The 27,919-nt window shown below is 39.2% G+C and overlaps 1 protein-coding gene across 1 annotated transcript in view; it reads right to left on the bottom strand.

The window, feature by feature from the left end:
- The window catches only part of GLRB (glycine receptor beta), a 54,876-nt gene that overhangs the window by 11,166 nt on the left and 15,791 nt on the right, over window positions 1–27,919 (bottom strand). Inside the window, exons 3-8 of the mRNA XM_075709280.1 lie at window positions 27,782–27,849; window positions 20,718–20,947; window positions 18,244–18,326; window positions 15,409–15,549; window positions 11,847–11,999; window positions 5,597–5,889 (exon numbers count right to left, since the gene is read on the bottom strand). Coding sequence (XP_075565395.1) covers window positions 5,597–5,889; window positions 11,847–11,999; window positions 15,409–15,549; window positions 18,244–18,326; window positions 20,718–20,947; window positions 27,782–27,849 — 968 coding nt within the window. The remainder of the gene's footprint in view (window positions 1–5,596; window positions 5,890–11,846; window positions 12,000–15,408; window positions 15,550–18,243; window positions 18,327–20,717; window positions 20,948–27,781; window positions 27,850–27,919) is intronic.

Below are 27,919 nucleotides of genomic sequence, written 5' to 3'. Positions count from 1 at the left end.
GACGAGGCACCAACGGTGGATGAAGTGGCTAGACAACTCCGGGACTACGAAGAAAAGCTCTCTTCCTCCCTACGGGCCTGTGTCTCGGCTGTGGAAAAACTGTCTGAAAAAATATGCCAAGAGTTCCAACAACTCAGAGAGGATCTGTCCTACTCCCCACCTGCACGGACCAGTGTCTCAGCCATTAGGAGTCAACGTCCCTATGCTCAAGAGAGAGGATATAGAGGATACACACCACGGGGCACCCTGTGGTTTTACCTGCGTGATTATGGAGAGGACATGAGAAAGTGGGATGGAAAACCCACCTCAACCTTAGAGGCACGGGTGCGTGAATCGCAAGGAAAAACTATTAGAAAAGGCGGTTCTCCCAGGAAAATTGCAGCTCCAGTTTCCAGTGAGCAGTTCCCGAGACAGAGTAAAAGGGCTAATTTTACTTCCGACCTTGATCAGGGAACTTTTGATTCACATTTACAGGAAGTGAACAATGAATACTGTGACCAGTGTTAGAGGGGCCCTGCCTCCAGCCAGGTGGAGGAAAGGGACAACCGGGTTTACTGGACTGTGTGGATTCGATGGCCTGGAACGTCAGACCCACAGGAGTATAAGGCTCTAGTGGACACTGGTGCACAGTGCACGCTAATGCCATCAAACTATAGAGGGGCAGAACCCATTTGTATTTCTGGAGTGACAGGGGGATCCCAACAGCTAACTGTACTGGAAGCTGAAGTGAGCCTAACTGGGAATGAGTGGCAAAAGCACCCCATTGTGACTGGCCCAGACGCTCCGTGCATCCTTGGCATAGACTACCTCAGGAGAGGGTATTTCAAGGACCCAAAAGGGTACCGGTGGGCTTTTGGTATAGCTGCTTTGGAGACAGAGGAAATTAAACAGTTGTCCACCTTGCCCGGTCTCTCAGAGGACCCTTCAATTGTAGGGTTGCTGAAGGTTGAGGAACAACAGGTGCCGATTGCTACCACAACTGTGCACAGGCGGCAATATCGCACCAACCGAGACTCCCTGATTCCCATCCATAACCTGATTCGTCGACTGGAGAGCCAGGGAGTGATCAGCAAGACTCGCTCACCCTTTAACAGTCCCATATGGCCAGTGCGAAAGTCTAATGGGGAGTGGAGACTAACAGTGGACTATCGTGGCCTGAACGAAGTTACACCGCCGCTGAGTGCTGCCGTGCCAGACATGCTAGAACTTCAATATGAACTGGAGTCAAAGGCAGCTAAGTGGTATGCCACAATTGATATTGCTAATGCATTTTTCTCCATCCCTTTGGCAGCAGAGTGCAGACCCCAGTTTGCTTTTACCTGGAGGGGTGTTCAGTACACCTGGAACCGACTGCCCCAGGGGTGGAAGCACAGCCCCACCATTTGCCATGGACTGATCCAGACGGCACTGGAACAGGGTGAAGCTCCAGAACATCTGCAGTACATTGATGACATCGTTGTGTGGGGCAATACAGCAGAAGAAGTTTTTGAGAAGGGAAAGAAAATAGTCCAAATCCTTCTGAAGGCTGGTTTTGCCATAAAACAGAGTAAGGTCAAGGGGCCTGCACAGGAGATCCAGTTTTTAGGAATAAAATGGCAAGATGGACGTCGTCAGATCCCAATGGATGTGATCAACAAAATAACAGCTATGTCCCCACCAACTAGCAAAAAGGAAACACAAGCTTTCTTAGGCGTTGTGGGGTTTTGGAGAATGCATATTCCAAATTACAGCCAGATCGTAAGCCCTCTCTATCAAGTGACCCGGAAGAAGAACGAATTCAAATGGGGCCCTGAGCAACAACAAGCCTTTGAACAAATTAAACGTGAGATAGTTCATGCAGTAGCCCTTGGGCCAGTCCGGGCAGGGCAGGATATTAAAAATGTGCTCTACACCGCAGCCGGGGAGAATGGCCCTACCTGGAGCCTCTGGCAGAAAGCACCAGGGGAGACTCGAGGTCGACCCCTAGGGTTTTGGAGTCGGGGATACAGAGGATCCGAAGCCCGCTACACTCCAACTGAGAAGGAGATACTGGCAGCATATGAAGGGGTTCGAGCTGCTTCAGAAGTGGTTGGTACTGAAGCACAGCTCCTGCTGGCACCCCGACTGCCGGTGTTGGGCTGGATGTTCAAAGGGAGGGTCCCCTCTACACATCATGCAACTGATGCTACATGGAGTAAGTGGGTTGCATTGATCACACAACGGGCTCGAATAGGAAACCCCAGTCGCCCAGGAATCTTGGAAGTGATCATGGACTGGCCAGAAGGAAAAAACCTTAGAATATCACCAGAGGAGGAGGTGACACGTGCTGAAGAGGCCCCACTGTATAATAAATTGCCAGAAAATGAAAAGCAATATGCCCTGTTCACTGATGGGTCCTGTCGTCTCGTGGGAAAGCATCGGAGGTGGAAAGCTGCTGTATGGAGTCCTATACGACAAGTCGCAGAAACTGCTGAAGGAGAAGGGGAGTCGAGTCAGTTTGCAGAGGTGAAAGCCATCCAGCTGGCTTTAGATATTGCTGAAAGAGAAAAGTGGCCAGTCCTTTATCTCTATACTGACTCATGGATGGTGGCAAATGCCCTGTGGGGGTGGCTGCAGCAATGGAAGCAGAGCAACTGGCAGCGCAGAGGCAAACCAATCTGGGCTGCCGCATTGTGGCAAGATATTGCTGCCCGGGTAGAGAACCTGGTTGTAAAAGTTCGTCATGTAGATGCTCATGTACCTAAGAGTCGGGCCACTGAAGAACATCAAAACAACCAGCAAGTAGATCAGGCTGCTAAGATTGAAGTGGCTCAGGTGGATTTGGACTGGCAACATAAGGGTGAACTATTTATAGCTCGGTGGGCCCATGATGCCTCAGGCCATCAAGGAAGGGATGCAACGTATAAATGGGCTCGTGATCGAGGGGTGGACTTAACTATGGACAGTATTGCACAGGTTATTCATGAGTGTGAAACATGCGCTGCAATCAAGCAAGCCAAGCAGTTCAAGCCCCTTGGGTATAGTGAACGATGGCTAAAATATAAATATGGGGAGGCCTGGCAGATTGATTACATCACGCTCCCACAGACCCGCCAGGGCAAGCGCTATGTGCTCACCATGGTGGAAGCAACCACTGGATGGCTGGAAACATATCCCGTGCCCCATGCCACCGCCCGGAACACCATCCTGGGCCTTGAAAAGCAAGTCCTGTGGCGACATGGCACCCCAGAAAGAATTGAGTCAGACAACGGGACTCATTTCCGAAACAACCTCATAGACACCTGGGCCAAAGAGCACGGCATTGAGTGGGTGTATCACATCCCTTACCATGCACCAGCCTCCGGGAAAATTGAGCGATACAATGGATTGTTAAAGACTACCCTGAGAGCAATGGGTGGTGGGACGTTTAAACATTGGGATACGCATTTAGCAAAAGCCACCTGGTTAGTCAACACCAGGGGATCTGCCAATCGAGCTGGCCCTGCCCAATCAAAACTTTTACGTACTGTAGAAGGAGATAAAGTTCCTGTAGTGCACATGAAAAATATGCTGGGGAAGACAGTCTGGGTTACTTCCCCCTCTGGCAAAGGCAAACCCATTCGTGGGATTGCTTTTGCTCAAGGACCTGGGTGCACTTGGTGGGTGATGCGAAAGGATGGGGAAGCCCAATGTGTACCTCAAGGGAATTTGATTTTGGGTGAAAATAGCCAATGAACTGAATTGTATAATATTAATTGCTTTATAATACTGTATGTTATCTCTTAACTATATGTTATCTCTTAACTGCATGTTAATATAATAATATAGTAGGTTAATATTAAGTATATAATACTATATATTATGATTGCTATATGCCGCATCAATGGTATTGCAGTAAGAATTGCCCAGCCTAAGGAAAATGAACTTTGATGAAACCATGTTGGAATGAGAACTGACTTCAGCATGCAACAGTCCAACACTGCACATCACCTCTCCTGCTCTGAAAGACTGTGATGACAGATGGAACCCAAAGTCATGGGCTAAATGAACTCAATGGACATTTTAGAGGGATGGGCCATAGACGAAGGGAATGATATCTGTGTGTATATCAAGATAGGGAAAGGGGTGGTGATTAATTGGAACACATTGGAAAGGGGAGGGCCTGTGCATGACGCAGATGGTATAGAATAAGGGGTGGATACTGTCCTGGTTTCGGCTGGGATAGAGTTAATTTTCTTCCTAACAGCAGGCATAGTGCTGTGTTTTGGATTTAGTAGGAGAAGAATGTTGATAACAGGCTGATGTTTGTAGTTGTTGCTGAGTACTGCTTATGCTAGTCAAGGACTTTTTCAGCTTCCCATGCTCTGCCAGGCGCACAAGAAACTGGGAGGGGGCACAGCCAGAATAGTTGATCCAAACTGACCAAAGGGCTATTCCATACCATATGACGTCATGCTCAGTATATAAACTGGGGGGGGTTGGCCGGGGAGCAGCGATCGCTGCTCGGGAACTGTCTGGGTATCGGTCGGCGGGTGGTGAGCAATTGCATTGTGCATCACTTGCTTCGTGTATCATTATTATTATTATCATTATTATACTGTTACTATTAGCATTACTATTTTACTTTATTTCAATTATTAAACTGTTCTTATCTCAGCCCAGGAGTGTTTCTCACTCTTACTCCTCCAATTCTCTCCCCCATCCCATCGGGGTAGGGGGAGTGAGCGAGCGGCTGCATGGTGCTTAGTTGCTGGCTGGGGCTAAACCACGACAGCTTTACAGTCACATTCTATGCTACCGATATTATCACTTAGATCTGGCCTAATAGTTTTATTTTACACATCTAAATTGCCAAGTCATTGAAAACTATAAGCCAAATTCATATTTCACATATTGTAGCATAATATATTTTATTCTGTAGAATAAATGCCATTTAAATATCACTCAGGACTAAGGGCAGTTGGCCTGGGATGTCTGGTAACTCTTGGAGCACAAAGGGGTAGTTATACAACACCGGGAAGCTACCATCATGATGGAAAACTTTGGCCTGTGCTAAGATCTACATCTCATCTTTATCCATATAATGAGATCTGACCAATTTACACATAAACCCTATCTGGCAACGCAAGAAATGCAGGAACTGTTTGACAGACAAACAGACCTGTCTTTTGTTTACAAATACCAAGACTTCTGGATCCCTGGCTTCAGAGATGCTTCACATGCAATGCGGTGCAGCTGTGGCCATCCGAGGGAAAGCAATGAGACGGGTGTTATTTGAGTACGTTCTCAGCAAATACTGACTGAGAGTCCTGTCCTCTGAATAGTTATGGCTTGACAGCTGCTATTTATTATGAGAAAAATAGCAACTGTAAAGCTGCTTGCTACTTTATTTACCTGAAGCTCAGCGGCAACCATGGCGCTAGGATATTAAAAGACAAATTTTTCATTTAGTTTCTCTGACCTCAAATCACTAGGGACCAATTGGGCAGACTGCTAGCCATTAATTACCAGCATGTTTTTAATGTCTTGGCCCCTTCTAAGATTAAGCACTATCCAAGATTGTTACGACAGTATATTCCTGGAATTGCGTTAATAGAGGATAATGCCGATTTTGTATACACAGCTTCGCAGCTCCTACCTGTAAAGTGCTGATGTGGACAGGAGTCCCTGTGCCATTCACAGTGTTCTTCTTGGCAGCATTTCCACCCTTCCCTTCTGCTTGCTCTGCCTTGGCGATCTTTGCTTTTTCGGCTTCAATTCTCTTTGGATTGTTTAGCATTACCTGAACCACCGCATATTCCACCAGGGAGGCAAACCCAAAGAGAAGGCAAACAATCAGCCAGACATCTAAGGCCTTCACGTAAGACACTTTGGGAAGTTCAGCAGCAAGAGTGGTACATTCAGATGCCAAGCTGAGCACTGAGAAAATACCTATGGAAAGGAAAACAGTATATTGATTAAAGAAAACTTACCCTTATTGACACTGGCTGTGCTCTTCCTCTGAAACAGGCAACACTGAATGATGTTTTGTAACAGTGAATGGGACTTCACAATGCGGTTGGTGTATTTTGCAGCAGGTAGACAAAGTGCACATGCCTTCAGTTAATGAACAAGTTGAACTGAATACTCATGTAGAATATTGCAGTTAGTGATGAATTATTAATAATGAGTACCTTCATTTTTTAAATGGAGAAAGAAATAAGTGAGGCTAAACTGGTTGCTGTGGTTTTCCTGCTTCATCATATATCACACAAATGGGAAATGGGCTTTCCAGAGACTTATCCTACAACATGCTTCTAAGTCTGGCAAGATGGAAGAGAAATATATGATACCTAAATCAAAAGACTCCAAATCCTTTAAATTAGACTTGAAGAGCTACTGTTGTCCCAGAAATCTGAATTGTGCTACAGCAGGGGCAATTCTTTGAATGACCTGTCCACAAGCGTGATATGCAAAACTTAGGTGAAAGGGCATTTTTTGCTAAAGAGCAAAACTGTACCAGCACATTAAACAGTCTGTGTTCCCAATTCACTGCGAAGATGAAAACACTGAGGTGACTGAGGGTCTACAATCATTCCCTATTTCAGCTTCAGAATCTAAAGGAAGCTTCCTAGATATAAGGCTTTTCAGGAAGCCCTTATCATGAAAAAAAAAACCAAAAAACCATCTGCAAAGGTTGTTGAAAGGTCACACACATCATCAGACTAGGTTTCAACAAGCACTGCTCCTTACAAGGCTTCCAAATGTCACCATCAACACAGGGCTCACACTGCAAGAGACAGAATACAAGCCTGATCTCAAAGAGGCTCCTATGAAATGGCGAAAGTAGCATGAACAGCTACATTTGGAAAAAGCTAACTTTAGAAATGGCTGTCACGTGGGGAAAACTTATTTCACGCTTCCAGTTCAGAATGTCCCATTTTGGTTTTGTGAACGCTAATGATAAAAATCTTCTTTAGTTATGAGTGGGTGGCTTCATGAAATGTAATCGATGTCTATAGAAGAAGTTGGCCAAAAGGAGACACGCAGTTAGTCTTAGCTATGTTTCTTATATCAATTACATGTGCTATCCAAAGCATGAAAAAAATTGTAATAGTTCATAGAGAGATCATTTTCTTCAGATCCATTTTAAGTAACTGAGGATGTGAAAATGTTAATAAAACTGAAAGTGTCTGTATTGGCCTAGGAAAGTATTAAACTCTCGTTGATCGTAAATAACATATTATTATTTTGCTGCTGTTCCAATTTGGATTTCAATAAGATTGATACCATAGTTTATTTGGTATTAATCTCAAATGGGCAACTTACTAGCTGCTTATAGTCATATGATTTTAAAATACATATTCTTATGGTGTTGTATTTTGAAATGTGTAATAGCAACATATCATTGCAAAGCTGGAGTTTTTTGTCCACTGGGATGATAGCGAATGGCCAGATGTGTTATGTCAGATCATAATGACATGGCAAATGCTGAATGAACAAACAACCCTCAGCGTCCACTCTGGCTTATTTTTGATCTACTGCATCTGAAGCATTCAAGTATGAACATGCCCATAAGGATAGAAAGTCAGTATAGAATAGTCTCCTTTTTTATAAATTTATTTTCACTGACCAACACCAGCTGCCTTGTGCTGAACACTAATTATGGATCATAATGAACCACAATAACAAGTACAAATAAGGCTGTATTGCCTCTTAAACATACAGACACCTCTGCCTATGCCCAGCTTTCTGTTTATTCTCTAACAGTGTACTCTATTGAGTACCATGCTGTGTCTATGCTAGACCTCTGAAAGGCAGCCTCTATCCTTACCCTGAATAATCAAATTAGGCAATGATATGGACTGGCTCAACATCTTGGATATTGTCATTTTTTTCATACTAACTTTAAAAGTGTTTACTATCTTAATATGTGAGTATTATTATCATGCCTGGTGCTTAAAACTTTTGTACAACCACTTCGTAGAGCCTAAAATACTAGATCTTACAACCTTGGATTTAATTCTACAAAACTAACTTATAAATTCTACTAGCTGAAAACATTTTAGTGGTGCTTTCATCAATTTGTTCAGTAGAGCAATCGAGGTCTTGGTGACCTGCTGCTAATTTCCATTTGCCTGGATTCCTAGGATGAAAAGTTCATTCTCAGAGGCCGAGAAACTTCTAGGTTTTCAAGGTAACAATAAAGTGACATAGAGGCACAGATGTATTCTATTAAGCAACCATTCGCTGCCAGATCAGAGTTGCCATGGCCTTGGAGACCCAGAGTTGTAAGTTGCACCTGTGGCAGGAGCTGCACTAGCTACCTACCTAACACAGTCCAAAGCCCAGGGCTCAAACTGAGTGAGAGGAATGCATAAATAAACTGCAAGACTATTTATTAAAAAAAAAAAAAAAGAAAAAGAAAAAAAAATCCCCCTTTTCTTCTCAGGGAGCACTAAAGAGAAGGGACAGGGCTCCTTCCTCTACACTTGCAAAGTAAAGGGAAAGTTGGCCTTCCCCTTTAGTACAAAAGCAGGAGATACCTCTGCATTTTTGCCCCTAGTGTGGCATCCCTCTCAATGGCAAAGTTTAACTTATCAGTAAAGGTAGTTAGCTCCCAGCCTAAAGCATGATTTTACAGAGCTACTATTTTAAAAATACTGCCTAAGGTTACAGGTGGATATCAGAAAGTGCCAAACCAGCAAAGGACTTCAGCACGTGCTGCCAGATAAATAAATCTCCCTTTTTTGAATTCGTCAAACTTACTGGCCTCAGCACTATCTCCCGGCAGTGAATTCCACAGGTTAATTATATGCTGTATAAACCAGTATTTTCTGGTTTGTATTACTGCTTTAAAAATGTCTGGCTTCATCTCACTAATATTACTGAAAAGGGTAATATTCTGTCTTCCTTTCCTTATAATTTGATATCTCTAATACATTCTCTTCTCTCATTAAACTTCATAAACTAAAAGACATACTCTTGCCAATCCTTATTCATACTACAGTTCTAACATATGTCTTTATGTCTTCCTCTGAGACCCTACATTTGTTACAATTTTATAAAATGAAATGACTAGAAGAGATCTAGCTGTCCTTTGTATGTGTGCAATTTATCACCACTACCCCAAGCCTTCAGTTACCCTGTTGCACCCCCACCCGCACTTTGGACTAACGCTCCACGCTGTCAGGCCACTGTGCGTGGACAGCAGTCCGACATCCCTCGGATCCCTACAGCTCCAGGGAAGATCTTACTCCCTTTGGGGATCATACAGCAGTGAAGGAAAGAAAGGAATTTTTTAAACAGATGCTGGCACCCTGTCCACCTGTAAAGAACTGGAGAGTCCTCTGTTGGGCTCATTAAAAGGTGAAACACCAGCATTTAATCAGAAAGAAGCATTCAGTGATATCAGCCTTTACATCATTTAGCCACAGCTGTCCAGGTACCAGTCCTTTGTGGACTTCCCTACCACCAGATGATCTAACTGGGTGAAACGTTGCAGGGCTTGCAACTTATTTAGTTCCCACATGGACAAACGCTTTTTCTTCAACAAACATACATCCTTCTCCCAGAACATTAACCAGCCTACAAAAACATATTCTGCTTACTGGTTTGCAAAGTATCGTGTACCCCTAAATCACCTGGAAACTCCTAAGATGCCTAGCCATGGGGAGCAGTAGCCCGCTATACTTAATTCTAAGGATGACTGTATTAAGATATTTGTAAGTAAATCTGAAGTAGTTTCTCATCCGATGAGATCTGTATCTAGCCATTGAGAGTGTAGTCGCCATTGGTAACACTCTTTTGGGATTAGATATCATCCACTTGACTCACAAATGTTAATCTTGTTAGATTTCAAGGACAATTATCTTCAAGGATGTAGCTAGAAGAGTTAGTTTGTCACCCCCTTGCAAACTGGAGAAACATAAAACTTACCCCAGTGACAGTGCTATCAACTCGCGTTACTAAATACTGACTTGTGACTAAAGGATGGTCAGATTTAGTGGTTTTTGCTGCTCTGGGGAGCCAGGAAAAGTCACATAACCAGGCCAATGGCTAGTATCTTTGAAAATGCATGATTTCAGAAATGCTGATAAATAAAAGGAGGCAATAAACACTTATAATAAATGAAAACAAATGAACAATAAATACGCATGCATGTTTAGTCACAAAGACATCCATGTTACATAAATGAGCACTATATCTCTTATAAATCTAATATATAATTAATAAGCCTGTCTGGTCAGCTATTTGAAGTGCAGGATTATAAAAGTAGAAATACAGCTCAGGTTTTGATCATATGGGAGCTCACTGTATGAAAAATATTTCCAGTTCTTTTTTCTATCTTTTTAATTTAAGGCATGCTACATGTTTCCCACACTTTTTTTCTTCTTAAAATGTTTCACATGATGGAATGCATCCTTGCTACTTTTCAAGGTAAGGGATTATATGTGTTACTTGCTATCAAACTGATCTGCATTGTGACTCCTCCCTGAGTAACTATTAATATTTTTAAAGGTCAAGAAAATTAAGGCTGATTTGTATTCTGAAACACACCCCCTTAGGAAAAAGATACAATGAATATAATTAAATAGTGTTTTTATTACATTTAAAGGTAGCAAGATAGCCAACACTGACTCAGAAGCCAAAAGCAGCACTCCAGTCATGGTTCTCCAGATTTCTTACAGCTCTTAGTTTATGTTGCCCATCTATCACTGGAGGAGGAAAAGGCATGCTAGATTATCGGAGATGGGAGCAGTGGGGCTCAGGCCAGGGAGTATGTAGACACTTTTTCATGTAACAAAACTCAGCAGGCACTCTTCCCGCTCCAGCTGGCTCTTAACACAGGGATTTCAGCTACCCACTACTGCTAGACTCTACTGACCACAGACACGGACTGGTAAGGTGACGCGGCAGGTCCTGACTCCAAGGGTCTCCAGTGCTTATTGACACACGTGAGGCTGCACAGGACTCATGTCCTGTGGGGATGTGGAGGTTCAAGTCTGGGTGAGAGCTTCCTGAGGAAGGCAGGGGGCTAGAGGCAACTGCACCCCTGGGGTGTTGAAAACAGAGGCACTGAACATCCTGGGACATGGAAAAGATTTGGAAAACAAGAGGTATGGACTTGTGGAGGAGTGCCAGGGAAAAGGGGAGGATGGGGAGGCCAGAGCATGGGGAAAGAGAGGTCATGGCATGGGGACAGGAATCCAAATAGGAGAAGTCTCAGGATGCAAGAGCCTGGCTTTACATTTCATTGAGCTCTTGGGGTCAGCATGTTTGGCCACCCCAGAGCTGGAGTCCCATGTACAATCCAATTAGTCAAGATACTACTGTTTTGATTAACTCTGTGTCCTACTGTCTCATAATAAATGAAGGGCCCGCCTACTGTGTTGTGCTGAGCAGCATGAAAGCATGAGCCTGAAGTACTCTCATGAACTGAGTCTCTAATGAAACAAAACCAATCAGGTAACAAGGATGCTAATTCTCTTCCAGACATGATTCTAATTCTATTACTCTTCAGAAAAACTGCTCCAAGAGGTAGCTACTTAGAGCCTTACTCATCTTCCTGCTTTCTTACTGATTATTCAGATGTTCAAATTCCTATAAACTGCATATTTGCAATAGTGTCTGCAGCATCACCCATACATGGATCAAATCAGATTTGTCTGGGTTGAGAGGATCAGAGACAATGTGCTTATCACATAAGTGCTGGAACCATTATCAAGCAAAGTCTCCATGTGGAGGTAGATTTTACAGGACTAGGAATGAGGAGGTTTCAGTGAAAATGATGAGCGGATAATGGAAGTGAAGTTGCTTTCAGTGTCCAGTGTCATGTTGTCAAAGCAACTGAGAATGGCTTGATGGCATTAAAGTGGATTGTGACGGTATGTGTAAACACAGGTTACCCAGTGGGACTCTTGCAGCACTTGCATCAGGATTGATCCAAAATGACAGCCAGGATAGAACAACAATTAGCAGTGTAGGAGCATAAACACCCATCATATAAAATCCAACTTGTCTTCTTAAAGTGAAGATTACTTCTACACAAGTGTAATAACCTTTAAAGAAATAAATGCATTAATGTTTAATGTGCTTTGCAGGTCAACCTCTTCAGATCCGTATCTTCTAGGCCTTTTTCTGTTTAAGTTAAGAGCAAAAGATCAATGATTTGATTTTCTTTATAGAGGCAAAGAGTTCAATTTGAAAAAAAATGTTCAAAACACAGAACTATGTAACTGCCAAGTGTGGTCAGGCATGTGGTACTCTCTGTGCTCTGTAAGGCACCCTCCATCTTTTCACAGCATATCAGTAACCGGCAGTTAAAGTGACTCTCATCTTGATGCTGGCTTCAAGATGCACTCCGGATAAAACCAATTGGATCTAGCCGTCATACTAGCTTAAGCTCATCTGAAAATCCTACTTAGCATTCATTTGTCCGAAAGATGGAATTAAGAAATATTAGTGTAGAAGTTTAGAGTAGAAAGAGGTGATCTGAATGTGACTCTAAGCAGAGATTCCCCCAGTACTGAAAGCTGGTACAGGTGACTTCTAAAACTGGTACAGACTTTTTAAAAAAGAGTCTGAAAACACTGTAAATTTTGAAAACAACAAATACTGCCTCAAATCTTTTAAAATAAGGATCTAAATCACCCAAACATTTAAGATATCTGTTAAGATGAATTCAATAAAAGAAATAAAGCTGCAGATACTAGAGGTTTTACTGCAGATAACAGATGGATCAGGAAGTCCAATCATCAGAAAACAAATTCTGTTCATATTTTCACTCAATTAGCAGAACTGGCATTTTTATGTTAATATTAACGCAATAGCATTGTAAAAAAACCTTCATAAACTATTCTATCACAAGGAAAAGGCATTCCTATGTTATATTACAGCAATTTCAAAGTTCAGATCAGTCTATATCTATAAATAAAGTTGGTGGAAAGCTGATTTAGAGATAGAATCTGTCAAAAATATATGTATTTATCTTCTGTATTTTACCAGTTAAGTGCTGCAGAATGATAAGTCCTTTTAAAAGTGCTGAATGGGCATACAATAACCGAAACAACAAAACAATAAAACATTAAGGAAAAAACTTCCTTGTCTAGAAGACACCACGCAGTATTTCATAATTCATTCTATCCTCTTCAATGATCTGTTGTCTGACAAATTTTCCCTCTATAATTTCTGAATAGTTTCGAGCTACTTTTAGGTTTTATTTTCAAATGAGGGATGACCTTCAAAATCATTATTTGTTTGTTTTATCCCAGAAATCCATTCTGTATGGCTTTGTAGCATCTTTCATCAGGCAGAGAATAGTATCTATTGCCCTCACCATTCAGCTTGTGAGGACCTATTTGGCTCTGTCATACATTTTGATAAACAAAGAATAGGCAATTTGCAAATTTAAATATTCAATTTATTGTCATAAAAAGTCACCCCAAATTTGTTGACCCTCTTTCTACTTAGGTAGGTATAATAAAACATCGGTTGACATAAATAGGCAGTAAAGATTAAGTTCTTCGCAATTGGCAAGAATCTCCTACATAAGCCATAATTTTGAAAATTTGCTTGTACATGCAACACTGCCTCTTGATTACCTGACAAAATCCTGAACTGAATGAATTTTAACTGGGTGCAAAATCTGCTTTTTTAAATACCTTCAATACAAGGATTTAAAGTAAATCAAACAACTACTGATTACTGAAAACAACCTTTAAAAATACTTCAGAGTACTATATTATTCCATTCACATTAATGAAGCATTAATTCCAGTCTGATTATGAGATTAACATGGATGTTCTTAATTTTCAAACAAAAAAGATTTGCAATAAAACAATTATGAAACCTTTTAAAAATTTCATGTTGTCACTCCACCCACTCTGACAGTTCTCTAATGTTCTTTCTTTAATGTTCAAATCACATACATGTGCACAAAATGTGACCATTTTACTGAGCACTTTGCACAGTGTCATTTCAACTTGTGGTCACAAGGTGCTGAAACTTGAGGGAGCACAACTGATTTTCTTTCCTGTTTAATGGTAGAGTGTACAATTCTTAGATTTTTCTTTAAGATTCCTAAAAATACCTAAAATACCTGAAGATTTTTTAGATGTTTAATTCTAGATTTAGGGCAAAACTCAAAATGGTCATCATAACTTCAATAACAAGACAGCCATCTTGAGTAAGTATTTCCTTTTTCCCTCAAATAGAATGTAAGTCTTCAAACTTTCCCATTTGTATGAACTTTATTTGGGAATTGCAAGATCCATCGCTTTAATGTTTCACTACTTTATAGCCTATTTTTTTCAGTAGATTCATTGTTTAATTAAGAATAATTTTTTTTTTCCACTGCTAAGTAAACTTCTACCATATCCAGACTTAGGTTTTAATGCAAACACTGCCAGTTGGTTGTGCTTTCACAAATGCAGAACTTTCCTGAAGGGAGCTAATTGCATATTATTTACAAATGGTAAATCACCTGAGATACTGAATTATGTAGTTAGGCTAAGAACTCACTCACTTTGCAGTTAAAAAACAAACCTCATTTCAATTTTCATTACCTTTTTCAAGTTAAACTCCTTAACTCTGCCATCCACTAAGGTTACTTGAGATCTCTTCAGACTTGGGATCTAGCTCAGGAGCAACTGCAACTAACAGACCCTCGACTTCAGCTGAATAGTCAACAAGAAACTTGCAGAGGATCCTCAGAAGCTGCAGTGCCACAGCCATCCTTGTTGAATTTTAATGGGAGATTTATTCATATGATGCAAAAGCACTGACTAAAATATGCCCTGCTGACTTCTGTCGTTGTAGAAAGTCTTGCGGTTGCCACAGCATGTGAGTAGTTTGGATGTAATTATAGGCAGGAATCAATCAAGGTAGAAAAGATAAATCATTAAAAGCCAGAGTACAGAAACCACTGCAAAAATTCGTGCCACACTCAGAAAATAATCATAGGATGGAATAAATACAGGGCTGAGGATCATAAGCAGAGTTTCCAGAACACTCAGAGAAAGGAAGAACCTGCAGGGTGAAGTATTTGAAGTTACACTTGAACACTATCCACTTCTGGAACAAAAGTCGAAACAGAAAACCAAAATTATCCTACTTTGACGCAACTGGCATAAATCTGTGTGAGCATCTTATCAGAAAAGATAGGCATTTACAAGCATAAAAAGGTATTGGCACTATAGAAACAAAATGGTGATAGTAAGATCATAAGACATGTAAGCAAAACCAAGAAAAACATTTAATCTCATCTTCAACCTAGATGTTTCTAAATTTGAATTAGTTTGCAGTAATTATATGTGATGGTTGCTATTATATGAACTACTGGTTTGTTAAAAGTAATCTATTTTCTCCCATAGAATGTAAGACATGAACTGGAGTATTAACCATTAACCTTAAACAGTAATTGAAGGAAGCTTAAAGTTTTTTACCAAGAAAATCACTTATACTACCTACCTGTGCCTTTATAATACTTGGTACAGTTACCATATTCGATATCCTCCTTTTTAATATCAAACTGAGGCAGAGCAATTTTCTCTAGCTGTACGGGATCTCCAGACTGCCAGATAAACCGTAAGTCATCAGTTGTGTAACCAACTACAAAAACAAAATAATGGCAATCATTTAAATAACCATCTCAATCACAGTAGACTCTGCAAGAAAATCTAGTATATATGTATCATATTTCTTTCACTCTTTTTCTTCCTATTTCCTGTTCAAAGAACTAAATACAAAAATTAAATAATCCACAACTGAATTTTTATGTAAGCCTAAATTAGGACTTGGTGGGTGGAACATGATGTTATCAGCAATATTATACTGATTAAGAGGTATTTGTTACAGTGCTTACTGTTTAAAAACAGAAAGCAAAGCTCTATTCTCCACAGCTTTGAAGCCTCCATATTCATTGATACTCTACTTCAGCAAAGCATGAAAAATATACTGAACTTTAACAGCACTCACAAGTGTTAGTAACTTCAAAAGAATTTAGCAACTCAATTACTGTGATGAATCTTGGCTTTTGTGTAAAACAACCTTTCCTCTTACTTCTTCAGATTAAAGGCCCTGATTCGTGAAAGCTTTGACATTCAGGAAATACTTCACCAGGAATTCAAGTAGATGTGTAGTCCTACTGAAATCAATTCAGTGCCTTCATGATCTCCTGAGTACAGACAGACTTCAGTATACATCTGTGTCTCTAAATCATGATATATACAACACCACCAAGTGAGAGCAGTGAAAGTTAGGCTCATAATATTAATTATGAAAATATGAAATATTAATTAAATATGCAGTCATAATCATGAATTTACATGCCATTTTTCTGCCATCTTCTGTTTATTAAGGATTAACTTAATTCAGAGATAATGTGTGTTAAATGGGAACAGAGATGGTGAAACATAAAAAAGATGGGAGTTGAAATGCAGCGTTTTGCAATTTGAAGCCTCTGAAAAATGTTTAAAGAACTGTTCTTTTTCTGCAGGCATTAGACAGATTTTTTTATATCTTTGAAAAACAGCTGTGATTAAAAAAGGTAAACTGTTCATAAGCTAACTTCTCTAAGATTCATAACGACTTAAAAATCACAATGTCTCAAAGCTCCATGATGGAAGATAATATAAAAAAAAATTAGTTGTTCTAATGCTTAGTTCATAAAATCAGTCTCACCTCCTTACAACATAGAGCAAATCACAAAACTGCCCAGATCCTTTACGATAACAATTACTAGACAGTGAAAATGTTGTCTATAGGGAATGTGTAGAACTGGGGATCATAACTGCAGATACAAGAACAGCTTAGTAAAAACTGGTGGCCTTTTGTTTTGGAAATCTAGCAACTAGAAACAAAATATTGATTTGAAAATATCTTAGAATAAAACTGCCAATGGCTAACAGCGAAAGCAAGCCCACTGTTGGAACTGGAGGGGCAGACTGGAGGTCAGGGGTCCCATTCTTATTTTTGACAACTGAATTAAAAGGTAGAAGAAAGTTTAGTGCCACTGTCTTTCCAAAGAAGCAATTTCCTCCTGAATTTGAATATATCAACTTAGTGTGGAGAGAGACAATAAGGTTGTTTAAATAAAGGTATTGAGAATTTTTTTATGAGTAGTTCTTCCTTGAATAACTTTACCTTGCAATGTCTGTAAAGCAACCCAGACTGAGAAAGCTTGAGCAAACTTCCATTAATATTACTGGCTAATTCCAGTTTAACACCAGACTGATTTGGGTTTACCGTAAGAGTTTACTTCACTTAATGTATATACATATTAGTAATGGGCAAAACTACTATGGACATACTACACTTTTAAAGGTAAATGCTGGCAATCAAAAACTAAATTGTAAAGCTCTGAACATTACCCTTGTCCCCACTGGGAGTCCCTGCTCAGCTTTGCTTAACCTTGCTCTTTCTTTGCTTTTGTCTTCCCTTCCCTAACCCCACCTTCCCCACCAGACCTGGTGGAGTAACAACTGAAGAAAATTTTTGTATTATAGCAGGAACGGGCTGGAGCAAGCCACCTTCCTTCACTCTGCTTCACACTTGTCCTTACTCAGCAAAACAGATGGCCATGAAAGTGGGATCACCAAGGGTTGGAGTATTGGGAAAAGGCTGTACTGGAGTAGACACCCTTGTACTTGGGGAGCAGGAAAGAAGATGAGTTTCAGAAACATTTTGGCTGCAACTTCCAGCATGCATGAAGCCCTTCAGAGATGAGACCTGGCTGCCCCTTCATAAGATCAAATCACCTAGAGACCAGGGAAGCACTGGTAAGGGAGAGATGCCTGACTACATCCACAAAATATCTTGAAACCATTTTCAAAAGATTTCATACTAAATGCTCTCAATGTATTGGCATCAAATACTTTTCCTTCGGTACCATATCAAAAGAGATTCAAACAATACCATGCATCATCAATGCAAGGGGATAAATTGGACCCCAACGACCTACGAACCAGCAAAGGTTGCTGGAAGTTAAAACTACCTGGGGAAACCATGGATTCTTTTTTTCCAAATTATACGTGTTTCAATTTCCTAAGTTTATTGCAAATGTGCTTATGAAACTCAGCAGTTGTCATTATGTTTGATAGCAAAAGCTAAAAACAGAATGCATGATGCCATAACCATAAGAAACATTTTTCATAGGGAAATGTATGATGGTAGGAACCAGTGAATATTAATTTCAAGATTCATTAAAAATATTGACATGAACAATACAGGACTGGTCATTTTTTTGTTTGATTGTCAGGCATGCCTAAAAGGCAACTGTTTTTATGCACAGACTAATTTACATACAGCTTTCCAATTGCATCTTGCAGCGCTGTGTATCCATAGGAAACAAGGTCAAGTCCAAAGGGCATGACAGAGTAATAGACAATCTGAAAATGTAGAAATGGAATTTAAAAACAGTGTGAGCTGCCATGTAAGCAGTAGACTGCAATAAGAAAAAATCATAGGTATTCGATTTTCAGCTTCTAAAATACCAGAAAATTTTAATTGAAGTTATAAGAAGTGGCAGTTTGAAACTGAGCTCTCTCTAGTAGTCTGAGAATAAAATTTTATAGACAGTTTTAAACATAGCAGTTCACAAATTAGAGACCTACTAATACATGACAAAATGCATATGGAAGACCAGAACTGCACCTTGTATTCAAGATGAGAGGATAGCACGAATTTATACAGTGGAATGACATTCTCTTTAATCCCTAATACTTCCTTAGAATTCAATTCACATTCTCAACCAGTCCTGAGCTGTTAGCTGACATTTTCAGAGAACTAGCTGTTATTACCCAAAGGTTGCTTTCCTAGCTGGTAATAATCACCTCAAAACCAATCAGTTTTTATATAAAGTTAAAATAATTTTTCCCCATGTGCGTAATTTTTAGTTATTTACATTGAATTTCATCTCCTACTTTGTTGCCTAGTTATTAGATTAATTTGTAACCCTCACTGTTGTCCCTTATCTTTACTATCCTGAATATTTTGGCATCATCAAAAGTGCCTGCCAATTCACAGTTTTCCAGATGATTTATGTTGAACTGCACAGGACCCACAAAAGATTTTTCTGTGGGACTCTACTGCCTACTTCCCCTCCTGTGAGCACTAGCTGTTTATTCCTACATTCAGTTTCCTAATTCTTAACTATTTATGCAGGCAAGAGCTTTCTCTCACATGCCTTTTGTCATTCATGTTTTTTGATAACTTCAGATTCTTTCATTAATATGTGATAATGTCTCTGTAAACTAAAAACACAAGGCATAGCAATTATGTATTTTAAAAAATGAAAATCTTAGTAGCATGTCACCAAACCACAGTACTTCAAGAAATTAATCTTACCTGCATACATATAGTTTATGAACACACTGTATTATTAAAATCAACAGAACATTTTTAGAGGATGACATAATTTCAAACTTTATTGAATTTGTTTTTGTTATTTGGAAGTTTTCAGAGAAGACTTTTTCCATCAGAAACAATTCTATTAGTTCACTCAACATTCGCTATTCGCTAACCTAACCTATTGACTGAAATGAGCTAATTTATGAATAGCTGTAACCTGGAAAAATATTTGAAAAAAGTTTCAATGTTTCATTTAACATTTGCTATTTCAAATGGGAAGTTTCCTTTACAGCTGAAAGTGATTTTCTATTTTGAAATATTAATTTCTACAGACTTCAAAACCTGCTACATAAACAACTGAAATCAGAATCAGGACCTTCAGAGTAAGCCAAACAAAGTGCTTTGATTGCCTGATATAGTTTCTTTTCTGATCACTGTTGGCAAAAGTCTTGAGATTGAGTATGCTCATCCTGATTTGGAATGGGTCAAAAAGAACCCAGACTCTCCCATCTTCTTTCTTTTTTCTCACCACTTCTACTCCAGGAAGCTCATGTGACCACAATTTCAGAAGTGGTTCTCTCTTAACAGTAAAGTTGTGGTATATTCAGGTAATAATTTTTTCCTCTATCAGGGCAGTATGTTCCCGTTCACACCAGAAGAAAATTCACTCACTGTTAGGAAATTGAGCCTAATCTCTACAAATCATTGTGTCTATAAACTCTCCAGATCTGTAATTCACTATGAGATCCTTTTTAATCAACCCATTTGCTGTTTTCAGTGGATGATTATTTTTATGGCATGGTGTATACATTTGATAAACCAAGTCAAACCACAGAAAAAGTATGCGTTAATTGCAATGAAATTAAACAATATTTTTGGGTCTTCTGAAAAAAATCTATATCCAGTAAAGCATAGAACTTCATCAGGATTATGTCCCAGTACTTTTACAAAACATTTATATCCACAAATTTTGTAATTTCTGCCTTTTCCTATATCATTAGTAAGTAATCATCATTTTCTTAAGTTGATGTAGAAATTCAAGTGGTGTGCAAATTATATTGTTTTGCTGAAGGCTTTACTTCAGGTATCTTATCCATTTCATTATGCTTCCAGGAATCCAAGCAATTATCAAAAGGGTTTAAATTTTGTTTCTAATGATACTAGTTTACTTAATGTGTTAGCTTAACATGACATACAAACGTACATACACTTCAAATTTCTAGTACTTGCTGTGCTATCAACTGACATGCTTTAAAACATCTTCATCTGGTTTCTTTACACACATTTAATTTATTGTGGTATTGTTTACAAATGGTCATATAAATTTAAATATTACTCATAAACTGTACTACATTACTAAGTCTAACACAGCATACACCTCTCATATCAAGTAATTTAAAAAAAGAAGTAGAAATATATCAATGAAATACCTCATGCTGACTAGGACATCCCCGTCCCGAAATATAAAAAGAAGGATATTTTCTTGTGTGACATCATGGAAGTTAGCATTTTTTTCATTTGCAAAGAATAAGTCTGGCTTCCAAAGGCATTTAAACATTGTTGGATCCACTGTCAGTGTATCTGAACCTCTCCAGTCATTGGGCAGTTTGAGTCTGGGGTCATTCCACTTCTGTCTTAGAAAGATGTTGACTCTATAGTCCTGATGGAAACAATACATAAATATTAGATGAGGCAAAAGTCTAGCCAAAAACCCACAGAGAAAGAAAAACTTTCTATCAGACTGAAGAGAAAAGCAATTTATGCCCTGATTTTTCTATCACAAAGATAGTAATCACTATTCAAATGACATTGAGAAGTGTTAAGTTTACTACAAATTGGTAGATGATGCCTCATGTTTTGAATACAGTAAACTTTTTTTTAAAAAGGGCCAAATTCTACCCCCAGGATCATTTTTCTCTCTCCTTGATATTAGTCCTCTATTACCTAGACATAGAGAAAAGCATGTAGCAGGACAGAGGGAGGCCACAGCCTGACTAGACTAAATTGCTGCAGCCAGCAGGCACGATATCACTTCTATCAGGATATCCTGTGAGTGTAAATTCCAGCTTATTCTCCATTTGGTTAAGAGGCACACTGATGGCAAAATATCACACTATAAAGGAGAAAACAGACCTGGTAGATAATAGATTTTACACTACACACCCAGAATACAACCCCAGACCTTGTAACAGTGATTTGGGACTATTTTGGTAACTGAGGAAAACTAATGCCAGCTTGCAACACAAGTACTGAGGTAGCATGTATAAAAGCAGAAACAGAGTAGGTCTCAAAAAGACAAAATCAAGACCTTACACACAGGAAACTTCCCTCTGAATTTAGCAGGACTCTTGCTCAAGGATGGACAGTAGTAGAGCCATGCTCAAAGAGAACCTAATTTTGCCTTCGGGAACTGGAGCAGCATGTGTCTCAGGACAAAACGATACCCGCACGCATTCTGTCATTAGTGAAAGCTCTGTTCATCCAAAGGAAAAATCTGACCCAGTATGTCAGTTACAATTTTTCAGTCTTACCTCTAAGTCTTTTTACATTTACATTTAAGCCAGTGCCTTTTTTTTATGTATATGTAAACTAGGCAGATCACATACAGAAAAAGAATAAAGGTACTGTTGGAATAAAGTAAAAAAACGCAAATAAACCAAAATTCTCTATTTAAGTTAACTTCTATCTCCAGTCTTCCTAGTTCCTAGTTGTCTTCTATGGTGTGTTTTGTTTTTTCATAATTGCTTGTTAGGTACAAAGCATCCTGAGATAAGGGCTGTGTCTTTTAGAGCAGTGAAAACACTGCTACTGCTTGACAATTATAGCAAAATACTAGAAATTCTTCAAGTGAAGGTTCTCAACATATTTTTGGTTTGTCAGTGTATTGCGCATAACAAACTAATTTTATAAAGTCATTTATTTTACACATTAATGCCCTTTTACACATTTTTCTGTTGATACAATGTGAGTTCTTGTCTGTTGTACTTATTATGATGTATATACATTTACAGTCCAAAGCAAGTGCCATGTTGAGATAGTCATGCTAACTCCAACAAGAAGGAGTTCACCTGGCTAAGACCTCATGCAGAATAATTTACCCTGTTGATTTACCCTGTTAATTGGAATATGGTGCCCACTTTCCCATGTCCAGTCCATCAGTCAGATCAGCCCAGGTATTTCTTTATTATGCTATACTGTGTAATATTTTTCCTTAGTGCATTGTAAGGACAAGCAAAGCATCAAAACTAAGTAGAAAGAACTGAGGCAATATTTATTAATATGCATAGTTCTGAGAGATATGTTACTTGTTGGCAGTCCATTTTTGAAAAAATATATGTAGTCTGACTCGTATTTATAGAAAGACCTATATTATCTTGTCAAAGTAAAGAAGAAGTATAAAATAATAGTTGATACGAAGTGACTTTGTACTGGAAGGCTCTCACAGAGAAGCTTCAGAAAAGGAGGGAATTCAGGTCACTGTCTCAGAAAACATCTTTTTAATTATATGTATACAATTGAAAATTCACTTTACTTGCTTCTTGCTGAATGTCTTGTCCCAGTGAAAACAATTACTTTAAACCATATGAGATAAATACTGCATACCGTTCTTGCTCACAAGCATTACACTATTCATTACACCAAAATTAATTTCCCCATAAACAAGTGCATTACCCTAATTTTAACAAAATAAAATGCCTACTCAGAGCCATGGGCTAATGATAAGCAGTGTCCAATGCTTGCTTTCAGCTTACCCATTCAGAAGAAGGAGATGTTTACATCACTGAAAAGCAGAATGCACTGGCAAAATAAGAATTGGAAGTAAGATCAGGTGGATGCTATTTTATTTCCTTCCTTGCTCTATTACAAATGAACTTAAATATACCAAGCAATATATTTGTTGTGACATTTTAAGAACTTGATTCTGTTCCCAATTAAGTCAATGGAAGAAAAATCCCACAAACCTAAAATAGGTAGGTCCAGAGCTACCTAAATGACTAGAAACTTGTGACAGGGTGTACTTGGAGAGGAAGGCCACCAACACACTTGAGGCAATGTAGAAAATGTAGAAGGAAGCAAAGAGATGTCAGGATACAAAACTGTGGCTAGCCAGACAATGATAGGCAGAAGGGCTTCTTTTTAGAAGAATACGATTACAGCACCTGGCAGCAGTATACACTATGACCTGCTATAAATCTGTTTTGAAAGAATTCTGCAACCAGTCCTCTCAAATTTGGGCAATGAATTTTAAGATTCAGTATGTGCACTACAGTTAGGTTCAATAGGAGCTGAAGAAGTGGTCTACATGAAGCACGCAGTCTTCCTCCTATACATTTTACAAACATTCTTTGAATATTGCAGAATGATTGGCATTTTATAATAAAGGAGAGTCAAATAGCAATTAAAAAGCCTGAAACTAGATGGGGGGAGGGAAGAGAGATTCATCAGTGTTAGAGCTAGGAGGACCTGGTAGGTAAAAAGAATCACAGAAGTATTCCCATGAAACTCTAACAGAAGGCAAGCTGTTTTCAGGGAGGTTGAAAGGGGAGGCATTCTAGGAAATATTTCAAATGCAACCTACTAAACAGTAGGCATGTGGCCAGAGAAGCTCCTCAGGCCAGAAACCAGGCATAGCCAATACATCTCTTTCTGCAAACTGGAGTACATAGAAGACGATGAAAGGCTTTTTCTACATGAACTGCACTCACACAAAGAAAGGAAGCATAATAGCACTGTGTTAATCAAGTAGAAAATGGCATTTTTAAGATTAAAATAAGGAACCCAAATTTTCCTTTACATACATAGATGTTAAAAAGACCTTTCTGCAAGGTTTTGAAGTAAAGAAGAAAGTGGTGTTTTGCCATGTGAGTCAGTGAAGAAAGATTACACTGCAAGTACAAGCCTTGAATATAGATTCTGTAGACAGAGAGTCAGATCATCAGCACAGCTAAAATATTATAGCCCTATGGGTATTTATACCAGAAAGGGTCTATCCCTAGGAATCCTTGGCTGGTCATCCAGTCTATAACAGTTTCTAAATGTGACATAATCACCGCATTATCCCACAAACCTGCAGTCTAAAAAAACATCTGCAAAATCAGAAGCAGAGTTGTCTAGGGGATCCTAGACAAGTAGTCTAATGAGCTAGAAGGAAACAAGTTACAGGATTCAAGACAAAGGGAGCTTACTGGAAGATAGCAGCTCTGGTATAAGCTCTTCTCCATTTTCACTGCATAAATTCTTATTCACTCTGTAGTTAACTAATTTTTTTTTTTAGTTTTTCCAGGTAACTTGTTTGATAAGTGTGTGAAAACATCGCAATTCTCTTGAGTATTCAACAACACAATATGAACACTACCCGTTCTAGACACAGAGCAAGCATTTGCCCTTCAGTTTCTTCACAAAGGCTTGATTAAAGCAATACAGGCTTCTGGGCATAACATCCACACTATGGGTCCCATCTTGCTTCAAACCAATATTGCTTCAAATCTGTTGATGCTTTTCTATAAGGAAATTCCCCTCTCTCTTAAAACTAGGTAGACTCTACCTCAGTGGGAGGTAATCTCTACCCTTTTTTGTCGAGGATGAGCCAACTGCATAGCTAAGAATGCAATCATCTTGGGACCAGAAGGACAATAAGCAAAAAATAATTGAAAATAATTTTGTGGGATTCCTGAAATATGTGAGGAACCATCAGAACTAGCCACCATGATGTCAAGGCAAGGGACACTATTGACTAGTTGCCTGTTGACGAGTTAGAAGTTCCAGACATTAAGCCCAGAGTTGGCTATTTCAGAGAGGTGTCTAAAAGTGGGATACAGGACATCTTGTTGAAGATATTTCCTTCTGCATCTCTTTTAACATCCTTCTGAACAAAAGATCAGCATGCCGAATGGCCTTTTCTCACTGGCACTTGACACGTTTGTCTGTTTGTTAAGCCTTCTACCACCACCTCACTTCCAATCACCTGGCACCCATGGTTATTTTTCCCCACCCTTCCAGCACCCAAAAGAAGGAATCACCCCTCTAGCATGGCTAAAACAGAACACTTTACCCCCACATAGATTTTGCGAAAACCTATGAATTCAGCTATTACAGCTAGAAGTGGCTACAGAGCCAAGAATCATCATGATACTTCATCGACTGAAATACTTAGAAATATACTATTTCACAGATTTTGGTATCAGTAATGATATCACTCCAGCCAGTTTAGTAGCTTCTGGTAACTTCAGAGACAGTCAAGAAATCAGTATTCCTTGTGATTCATACCAACGCCCGAGACAGCAGAGATGCAGACAGACACTCTCTTCTCCAACACTGAGGAATCTTTTTCAGCAGTTCCATTACTGCCTGCAAATGTCTCTCCTTTCTGAATGCAAGAGGCCCCCCTGGTCCTTCACAGAGTTGGTGCCTCAGCTCCAGGAAACACTTTTCCTGTGATTCTGGAGGTAAGAGCTTTTTCCTAGTCTAAGGGACTTGCTTCTTAGGGTCTGCTGCATTATTCAGACCATCTGGAGACAAGTACCATGCTATCCACATGAGAGCAGTGGTTCCTAAATGTCCACAGGACCCAATGCCCACTGCAGCAGGAAGAGTTTCCCAAGTGATACATGGAGAACAGATTGACCCTTTCTTTTGTCAGTGCTTCCTGTGATACATTAAGGCAACCAAGAAGTAATCCAAACTTCACATAAACATGCTTAGCTATCATGGTGATCAGCTGGAAATAGAAATCTAAATAAAAGCATAAATTAAAGTAAGAATAGTGTCTGAAGTTCTGAAATATGGAGGAGAGCATGACTTATCTTACAGAACATCCTAGTAAATTTGTGAGTGACCATATCAGGAATTCACAGACAGGCATACATGCATTGCTGTAGAAAGCGTACTTAATTTGGGGGGTGGGGGGAGCACACCCCTTACATTCATGTTTTGTTACTATTTGGATCTGGGTGAATTGTAAAAAAGCCTCTGTAAAAGTCACTTTTCAAAGCATGCAATAAATTTCAGAAACTTGAAAGGGCCATCTGGCCTAATATACCTGCCATCTTAGACACTTATCTCACTCCTACTCTCCTGCTCTTCCTCCCTGCCTCTCTTTAAACTTCAGTCCCCTTTTGTTTTCAGGAAATAAATCTCAAGGTATCTTCAGCATACTTGCATTCTTTGTTTTAATATCACTTCCCATTAATGCTATTAGTTGACTTACTATCATTTGCAATCAAATCTAAATCTTTATTCGCTCCTAGTTAAAGAAACAGAAATTTCTGGCAAAGCTGTTCAAAAGCTGTTTCAGCCATCACATATGTTTAACTTTGAGCAGCTCTGCAGTCCTACTGAAATGTCATTAGGGTATCGTGTAAGCTGGTTCTGAATTTTAAGTGGGTACTTACATCCACTGACAACAAAAGGTGGTTTATTATTTATTAGCCATATTACGGTTTATTGCTTCTGTGCCATTATAAGTAGGAATGCTGCCTTAGTCACAGCATTAAAAAGAGCAGCCTGGTTTTGGGAACTGCCTCAATGCTTTGGATGCAACAGATCACCAAAGTCATTTCTAAATGGGATGCTCAGGGAGCACCTCAGAACTCCAATGCTGAGTGCATGCCCTGGCTGTGGCTTCCCACATACTGGCAAGACATGGTGTGCTCCCCTCTTTTTTACAGAAAAGCAAACCCCAATCAGGTCAGAACATCTTCAACAATTAAATGTCTTTTTTTTTGCAATATTTTTGACAGTATTCATTGGAAATACCATTGCAAAAAAGATCTTCAGGTCCCAAAATATTTGGAATGGCTTTGCTGAAATGACTTTTAATTTTGAAATTGTTATTATTTCCTATAGAAACAAAAAAAGTCAAAATTGTAATGAGGATTGTTTGGTGCTGTTATTGTCATGTTGAAATTTTCTGACTGAACTGGAAACACATTTTTAGAAACATCAGTCCTCAGTTTCTCTCTCCCACACAGTAAATAAACAGGAGTAAGAGTATGGTCATTGATGATCAACTCCTTTACTCCTTCTCCTTCTATTCCTCCACAATTCTATCCTCAGAACTACATAAAACAGAGAATCTGTATGCTTCAGCCTTATGCATGTAGGTTCTTTTTCTCTCATATACAGTCCTAGTATTTTCTTTAGTAATACACCAACCAACCTATATATATTAACTCTCAGGAAGATTACTTAATTCCCCTGAACTTAATAACTTATGGAAATAAGTATATTTCTTGCGTCTGAGAAACCATGGATTTCCTTTCATGTGCAGCAGATGCTAAAAGCTGTGACAATGTGTGGACAAATATAGAGTGAAACAGATTAATAGGTTTATGACATAAACCACAGTCAGTCTACCACTAACCCCATTAATTCAGTTCTCAGTGTCTACAATCATAACAAGTAGAAATACTTTATAGTTCATAATCCTCAGCCTGAAATTTAATTTAATAGGAAAATCTCCATGTGTGCTATATTAATTTCATTTCAGTCTTACCATAGTTGTCTCTTGAATTGACCCAAAGCTGTTAATGAAGATGTTGACTGCGACATCGACTGGAATTCCTTTAAAAAAAAAAAAAAGATATCAAGTGAACTGCACAATCCAGTAAAGGTATGTTATCCTTCATTTAAA

Source organism: Pelecanus crispus, chromosome 4 (assembly GCF_030463565.1).
Source record: "Pelecanus crispus isolate bPelCri1 chromosome 4, bPelCri1.pri, whole genome shotgun sequence".
Classification (NCBI taxonomy): Eukaryota; Metazoa; Chordata; class Aves; order Pelecaniformes; family Pelecanidae; genus Pelecanus; species Pelecanus crispus.
This window is presented reverse-complemented; position numbering and strand designations above follow the sequence as displayed.